The sequence below is a fragment of the Pterocles gutturalis genome, unplaced genomic scaffold (assembly GCF_000699245.1).
Source record: "Pterocles gutturalis isolate BGI_N339 unplaced genomic scaffold, ASM69924v1 scaffold7558, whole genome shotgun sequence".
Classification (NCBI taxonomy): domain Eukaryota; kingdom Metazoa; phylum Chordata; class Aves; order Pterocliformes; family Pteroclidae; genus Pterocles; species Pterocles gutturalis.
The window spans coordinates 124-8201 of record NW_010117913.1 but is presented as its reverse complement, the minus strand read 5'-3'; the positions used below and the strand labels follow the sequence as shown (position 1 = coordinate 8201).

General features: G+C 46.2%; 2 protein-coding genes across 2 annotated transcripts; one reads left to right on the top strand and one right to left on the bottom strand.

The window, feature by feature from the left end:
- Nucleotides 1-369: 369 nt before the first annotated feature.
- LOC104463593 (killer cell lectin-like receptor subfamily B member 1B allele B) lies at nucleotides 370-1392 on the top strand (the record flags this gene model as incomplete). The annotated part of the gene is made up of 3 exons (XM_010075981.1): nucleotides 370-524; nucleotides 763-872; nucleotides 1233-1392. Coding segments are annotated over 3 exons (425 nt in total), but the record flags the coding sequence as incomplete, so codon positions are not given.
- An 848-nt stretch (nucleotides 1393-2240) lies between these two features.
- Nucleotides 2241-6663, bottom strand: LOC104460562 (C-type lectin domain family 2 member E-like). The gene is made up of 6 exons (XM_010075980.1): nucleotides 6439-6663; nucleotides 3967-4084; nucleotides 3462-3572; nucleotides 3040-3221; nucleotides 2685-2785; nucleotides 2241-2382 (listed from the first exon to the last, which is right to left on the bottom strand). The coding sequence occupies exons 1-6, from the start codon at nucleotides 6661-6663 to the stop codon at nucleotides 2241-2243; spliced, it is 879 nt and encodes a 292-aa protein (XP_010074282.1).
- Nucleotides 6664-8078: the final 1415 nt, after the last annotated feature.

The following is an 8078-nucleotide window of genomic DNA, read 5'->3' as shown; positions in this document are numbered from 1 at the left end:
AGTTGGGGGGGTCCATCCACCAATTGGGGCTTCACCAACCAGTTGGGGGTCCACCAACCAACTGGTCCGCCACCAACACCAAGAAATATTTATTTTTGTGTTCACGGAGGAGAAGGAGCAACTCTACGGAGGAGGTTCCTCACCACCCACCCTTCCTCCAACCCAACCAACCTTTAGCGGTCAACTCAACCACCATCCTCTTCCTCCTCTCTGGTGTCCAAGCAGGAAAAACCACAAAAAACCTCCAAGATGGAGCAAGAGCTGGAGGGGGTGGGATGGGGAAGCCCTCGGTGGACTTCAGCTGGTGGTTGGGGAAGACCTTGCCCACCTTTTTTGGGAGGGTTTCTGATGGTTCTTTGTCCTCTTCAGCCTGTGCTGGCTACAAACTGTGTCCCCAGGACTGGCAGCTCCACGAGGACCGATGCTACCGGCTTTCCAAGGAAATTGGAAAATGGGATCAAAGCAAGACCGACTGCGAAAATCAGGACTCTCAGCTGGTGGTGCTCCGGGATGAGAAAGAAAAGGTAAATATGGAGGAAAAGGCTGGAAAAGGACCTGAAAGTCCCTTTTTTTAAAAAAAATTAAATAGATGAACAGGAGAAAAAAGTGCCCTTAGTGGCGGGCTTTGAATTGAAGAGATTTCCACCCAAAGCTGCTGTTAGAGGTGGTGCATGGTGGTGTTCAAAATATGGGGGACGTTCGTTTTTTCATCTATTTGGGGCTGAAAAAACCCACAAACTCCATCCAACCTCCGTTTCCCAGGAATACATCAAGAATCTGATGGGCAGAAGCACGCAGCCGGTGTGGATCGGGTTGAGTTTACTCCAGAAGGAGTGGAGATGGGTGGACAACACAACCTTCGACACCAAAAAGTGAGTGCAGCCGCAAGCCGTTAGCGGAAAAAAAACCCATTTTTTTCCCCATTTTTGACCTCCAAGGTTCTGTTGTCCGCACCAACAGTCTTGTATTCCCCTTCCCAAAGCGGCACAGACCAAGAGTTGGGTTGATGGTTGAGAACCCAACGTCTCCCACCCTACTTGTGCAACCAACGCGGCTTTTAACGGCATTTTTTAAAATTTTATTTCAACCCACGCTCAAATTAATTCAATCTCACGCTGGGATGGTGAAAAAAAAAAAAAAAAAAGAGGAAAAACCCCGCCTCTGACTTCCCCTCTCCTGCAAAGCTTGGAAGAGTTTGCTCCTCTTGGGCCAAAAAATTGTTTTTTTTACAGATTTGGGACCCTGCCGGGGGTAGGATGCGGGACACTGAAAAACAAGGAATTGGAGATCGATGGATGTGACAGCGAACACAAGTGGGTTTGCCAAAAAAAGTCGTTCCAGCTCTCCCCAGCGATGGCAGAAGACGATGAGCAATACACCGGCACCATCTGACACATTCCCATCCCCAAACGCCCTACGAGACGCTCGCCGACAATATTTTGGGGTGAAACCAGCCCCATTTGCACCGTCACGGCTCCGTGAAGGATTTTGGGGTTTGAAAATTAATTTCCCGCGTGGGTCAAGAGAATTTTTTGGGGGGTGATGAGCCCCCCCCCAAGCTGGGAAACGTTTATGCCCCGGGAGTTGTGGTGGTAGAGCTACGGCGTCAATAAAAGCCGATAAAACCAGTTGGGTTTCAACTTATTTGCAAGATCTTGGTGGTTTGGGATTATTTGTTGTTGTCGTTCCAAAGTTTTTTTGTTTGAGTTTTTTCTGGTTTTTTATTGTTTTGGAGGTTTTGGTTGGGGCTTTTTTTTTTTTTTTTGGGAGCTTTTTTGTTTTTTGGGTTTTTTGGGTTTTTTGGTTTTTTTTACAAAAAGAAAGCCCAAACCAACCCCAAAAGCCTCTACAACATTCCAAGCCCATCCAAATCCCACCAAGTCACCAAATTCCCTCCCCACCTTTTTCTATCCCCCTTCCAACAGCAAGAAAAATCCCTTTGGTGAAATTCCAAACCTGATCTATAGATCTGACCTATAGACTTGACCGGCTCAGAGGCAAAAAATTCAAACGCACGTGGAAAGCGCTCGATCAGCTTTTCCCGTGATCTAGCAGCGAGGACAGATCACCGATAGCTTTAGCTTGGCTGAGAAGAAAGAGGCTTGGAAATAAAAACTCATAAAAATTGCTGAGATCAAGATTTTTTCACAAAAATCGGAGTTTTCACAAAAACTGGAGGTTTTTACCAATGAAAATTGTGCTTATTTCATCATTTCTTGGTTGGATGTGAAGCTCTTGTTTTATTTTTGATATGCTTTTTGCTTCCAGAGGACGTAGTTGTCCGGGCGGCTGCAGAGCCAGTTCTTCTTGGTGTGGCACATGGAGGAGCTGATCTTTTCCTGGTTGAGGTAGGCGCAAGGTCCACCACCCGACACCTCTAACCTGCAACGCCAACACGCTCAGGAGAGTGAGAAAAGGAGGAAAAGAAGCAAGCTACCCCCCAAAAAAAAATTTTAAAAAGTTGTGATTTCCTTCCTAGGAGAGGAGGCGTTGGGTTGAGGGTATCTACCAGGGGATTGGCGTGTGGCGTCCTTGGGCCATCCCAAACCTCCCATGGAAAGCCTGGGGCGTGGTGGCAGGAGAAGGTCCCCATCCCAGACCCTCTAAGCCCCCCCGGGGCCACTTCCAACCACACCAAGAGCCAAAGCCACCCCAAGAACCCAACACGGTCGAGAAGGACCAACCAGCTGTTCAAGGCGGTGCCGTTGGCCCACTGCCATTGGTCGCCCTCCTTCCGCAGCCCGAACCAATGGTTTGCTTCGCCTTTGTAGCGCTTGATGAAGATCTTTAAAGCAAAGAAACATCACAGTTGAGCTAAACTCTCATCTTCTCCACCTCTTCTCTTCCACCCGTGTCCATCAACCCACCCAGAGACGGTGCTTTCCCCAAGGCGTCTCCTTCCAACTACAGCGTTGGGTAAAATTTGAGGTCAAAAATGTTCTGGGTCTGGATTTTTTGGGGTATTTTGGTCTCTTTTTAAATTTTTTTTTTCATGTTTCCCACCTGGTCCTAGCATAGGAGCTCAAACCCAGTCCTCACCAGTTCCTCCACGGTGGTTATGGTGGCCAGTGAAGCTCCCAGACCGGTGCAGTTCTCCTGACTGCTGGCCCAGTTGCTCTCCACGTTGGAAAAATAATAACATTTCCCTTGGAAACCCAGCCAGCCATCCGGGCAGACGTGGGAGAAGTCCGGGTGAAGCGAACGGGACCTTGAAAGGACCGCTGAAAAAGAGAAAGCTGAGCGAGACACGTAGGCAGCCCTAAAAAAAGCAAGAAAATGGGATTTATTTGGGGTTTTTTCCCTAGAATTTGGGGACCAAGCGAGGAGCCAGGATGCCTGGATGACAGTTGGGTGTCTTGGTGTTGTTCTTGGTGGACATCCCTTGCCGCTGGGAAAATCCCAGGATCTTCCCCAAAAAACGCCTGGTCCCTCCCCACGGAGGATGGTTGGATGGGACTCACCCGTCAAAGCCACCAGCAGGATGAGGATGAGGACCACCAACACAACGCACATGGGGACGAAAACCTGCGAGGAGACGGATCTTCTCCAGTCTGACTTCCTGATGTTGGTCTCTGGGAGAGGAAAGAGCAGGAGAAGGTCTGGGCTGGGTCCTTTTTGTCCTTTTTCTGCTGGATCCTTGGGCCCACCCAAGGGACCAGGACAGGGACCTTTTCGAGGAAGGTGACCCTTTTGGAGATCTTTTTGGGGACCTTCAGGAGGGTGGGCTGACCTCGCAGAGGCCCAAGGTGGTGCCTACAGGAGCAGACGTGGGTCCATCCAAGACACCGATGTGCGTTTGGGGACCTGGAGATGGATTTGGGGCTTTTCTCCACCTTTGGAGGTGTCCACATCCCAAAATTTGGAGTAGAAGCACCTGGGTTGGTAGGCACCCACCCCAAAACCCCCATCCCACCGCTGCTCCACCAAGAGCGAGATTATTTTTTTTTTTTCCCCCCCAATATTTACCCCATTTGGAATTTTTCTCAATGTCGTCGCTGGTTTTCAAGGTTTCTTCTTGATCTGAAGGAAGTTTCTGGGAGCCTTTCCCCATAGCTGCTTTGGACCAGCAGCTCAGGTCCACCGGCTCAGCCAGAAAGGCGGCTCAAGTGGTCTGTTAATGAGGAAAAGGATGAGAAAAAAAGGAAAAAAAAAAGGAAAAAAAATTTAAAAAAAGAAAAAAGGAAGAAAAATAAAAAAGAAAAAAGAAAAAGAAAAAACAAGGAAAAAAGAAAAAAGAACAAAGGAAAAAGAAAAAAGAACAAAGGAAAAAGAAAAAAGAAAAAGGAAAAAGAAAAAAGGAAAAAGAAAAAAGGAAAAAAGAAAAAAGGAAAAAAGAAAAAAGGAAAAAAGGAAAAAAGGAAAAAAAAGGAAAAAAGAAGAAAAAGGAAAAAGACAGAGAGAAGATTAAAAGAGGGGGGGAAAAAAAGGGGGGGGGGAAAAGAGAGAACCGAGAGAGAAAATAGAGGGGAAAAAGGGACAGAGGAGGAGAAAAAAGGGAGAGAAGAGGGGAAAAAAAAGGGAGAAAAAAGATAAAGAAAAAAGGAGAGAGGAGGGAAAAAAGGGAGAAAAAAAGAGCTAACTTAAAAGAGACTTTAAATATTCAAATATATTAAAAGAAAAATAAAAGTTATTAACTGCTGACGGTGTCAAGGGAGTTGAAGTGTCGGGAGCCTTCGCTGCAGGGAGGGAGCGAACCCCCCAAAGGTCGAAGCGTGGGGGTTGGGCAGCCCAGAACCCCCCAGGAGGGGAGGAAGCTGAGTTCAAAATCAAACTACTGCAACCGTTCGCGTTGAGCAAATTTGTTTTCCTTCACGGAAAAAGCCACGTAGCGTGGTTCCTCCCACAAGCGAAGGGCAAATTTGTTTTTTTACACATGAGCCAATGGGTTGCAAGAGTTTTTATTCCACCCCTGGAATAAAAGCCTTTTGTATTTTGATCTTATACAATAAATTACTAAAAGCTCAGCAAGAACTCGCTCTGACAAGTTGGACTTGGCACAATAAGGATATTTCATTCCGGGAATAAAAACTAAATTTACATAAAGGCGTAGTTTTGATTGTCGGTAAATAAAGAAGCAGGGAAAAGTGCAAAGAAATAAATTCCGTTCCTCTGCAAAAAGGGGGTTTGCAGAAAGAAAAATTCAGAAAGCAAAAATTCAGAGAGCAAAAATTCAGAAAGAAAAAATTCACAAAAAATTCAGAAAGAAAAAATTCAGAAAGAGAATTCAGAAAGAAAATTCAGAAAGAAAACATTCAGAAAGAAAAAAAATCCTAAAAAATTCAGAAAGAAAGAAGATTCAGAAAGAAAAAATTCAGAAAGAAAATTCAGAAAGAAAAATTCAGAAAGAGAATTCAGAAAAAAATCAGAAAGCAAAAATTCAGAAAGAGAATTCAGAAAAAATTCAGAAAGCAAAAAATCAGAAAGAAAAAAATTCAGAAAGAAAACTCAGTGCTTGAAGACCTGCTCTAGAGTTTCAAGAGCAGTTTTAGGGTTAAATTTAGCAGAAGGGAAGAAAACCAAGTCATAACAAGGGTGAGTGTGGGTGGGACGGTGCTTTCCTGTCGCTGGAGGTCCCCAGAATTCAAGGGGACGGAGCCCAGACTTTGTCCTGGCTCGGAGCAGAGTCAGGGAGCTGCTTGTGCTGAAGGGTTGATATAACATGAGAAGAAATCAAATATATAAAATAGATGAGAAACGAGAGTATTGCCTTGAGATTAGAAAAGAAAAACAAGTTCGCGGCGCCAGCTTTCGGTTTCGTCATGAAACCTTTTGTTCTCCTTTCTGTTCCGCTTCTTGGAAACGACGATTGTAAAAATTTCAAATAATTCGCTTGAAAAAAAGACCCTACGGAGGTTCGTGGTTTTTTATCATCCCCCCCAGAATTCCTGCCCTGGTTTTATCCCACTCCCCCCCAAATCCCTGGGATACGATGCAAACCCCCGTCTTTTTTTTAGAATATAATTATTCACCATTTTTCCCCACTATTTTTTTAATTCCCTCCGAGAAAAAGCAACCCCCCAGAAAGGGCAGGAAAAAAATTTAGTGCTGAAAAGAGCTTAGACAAAGCAGCGAAAGAGAAAGAAAACAATTAAAAGGCAGGGGGGGGAAAAAAAATATAAAAGGCAAAGAAAAAAATTAAAAATCAGATAAAAAAACCCCTACATCCAGAAACTCAAAATAAAAATAATAGAGGAGGAGGAGAGGGCATGGTGGCAAAATAATAATCTGAAAAATATTTTTTTTTTTTTAATTTTTTTTTTCCTCCTTTTGATTTTCCACATTTAATTTCACCGGTTGATGATTTCAACCCCCCCCCAGGTAAGTGTCGTCTCCCCAGGTGGGTCCTCCCCATCCCACCCCCAGCATCCCTCCAACCGGTGCCGACTCCACCGCCCGAAATTTTTTAGACTCAAAAAAGCCGCTTTGCCCCGAACTCACCCTTTTAACGCAGGGCGTCTCGCTGCTGGTAAACAACAACTTCCTGAAGCTGCTCAGATATCGTTGCACATAGTGGGAGGGACGTTCCCTCCCCGACGGGGAGAGTTCCTCCTGCTCCGTTTCATCCCAGAAGCTCGGGGGGGGATCGTTCTCGGGATCGTTCTCAGGGGGGGATCGTTCTTGGGGGATCTCCTTGGGTTTGGAGCCAAGACGAAGCGGTGGCATCTCGAAGGCGTTGGTTGCGTGAAGTTTTTGCGGTGTTCTGACTTTGGCTGGAGGCCGTCCGCCCGCTCAGCCTTTCTCTCGCTCTTTTTTTTTTTTGGTTTTTGGAAGAAAAAAAAAAAATGAAAGGTTCATCGGTGGAGATAACGACAGGGGGAGGGAGTGCTGGTGATTAACATTATGGGCAAAACAGGTTCAACTCGGGGAAATTAATTTATTATCAATCCAAGCAGAGGAGGGTGATGAGAAAAGAAAAATAAATTTTAAAATACCTTCCCTTCTTCCTGGGCTCGACTTTATTCCTGATTTTCTCTCCACGGGGTCACAGCCTCCTCTGAGCACCCGCCCGCTCCGGCGTGGCGTCCTCCGCGGGCTGCTGTGGGGACAGCCTTCCTCGCTGTGGTCTTCATCACCGACTGCAGGGGAATCTCTGCTGCCATGTGGAGTGATGGGGAATCTCCACCTCCACCTTCTCCTCCTCCAATCCATCTTCTCCTCCTCCTCCAACTCCACCTTCTCCTCCTCCTCCAACTCCACCTCCTTCTCCTTTTTTCTCCTCCTCCTTCCTCTCCTTTTCTTCTCCTCCTTTCTCCTTCTCCTTTTTTCTCCTCCTCCTCCTCCTCCTTTCTCCTTCTCCTCCTCTTCCTTCTCCTTTTCTCCACCTTGCTCCTCTTTTCTCCTTCACCTCCTCCCTTCTCCTTTTTTCTCCTCCTCCTCCTCCTTTCTCCTTCTTCTCCTCCTCTTCCTTCTCCTTTTCTCCTCCTTTCTCCTCTTTTCTCCTTCACCTCCTCCCTTCTCCTCTTTTTCTCCTTCCTCTCCTTTTTTCTTCTCTTTCCTCCTCCTCCTCCTTCCTGCTTTCTCCTTCTTTTTCCTCCTTTTTTCTCCTCCTTTCTCCTTTTTTCTCCTTCACCTCCTCCCTTCCCCTTCTCCTCTTTTTCTCCTTCTTCTCCTTTTTTCTTCTTTCCTCCTCCTCCTCCCTCCTGCTTTCTCCTTCATCTTCTCCTTTTTTCTCATCCTCTCTCCTCCTTTTTTCTCCTCCCTCTTTTCTCCTTCACCTCCTCCCTTCTCCTTCTCCTTTTTCTCCTTCCTCTCCTTTTTTCTTCTCTTTCCTCCTCCTCCTCCCTCCTGCTTTCTCCTTCTCTTTTTTCTCTTTTCTCCTCCTTTTTTCTCATCCTTTCTCCTCCTTTTTTCTCCTCCTTTCTCCTCCTCCCTTTAACAGCCCCAGTCACCCACCCAGGATTCAACCTTAGGTTCAGGATTGAGACCCAAAGTGGCCAATAATCTATTCCATAACACACACCATGCCCCATATAGCAGCGACGACCCTCCGGAAGCTCATCCCTTTTGGTTCCGGATCCCTTTCGGTTCCGGATCCCTTTTGGTTCCGGATCCCTTTTGCTCGAGGTCATCTCGCTCCA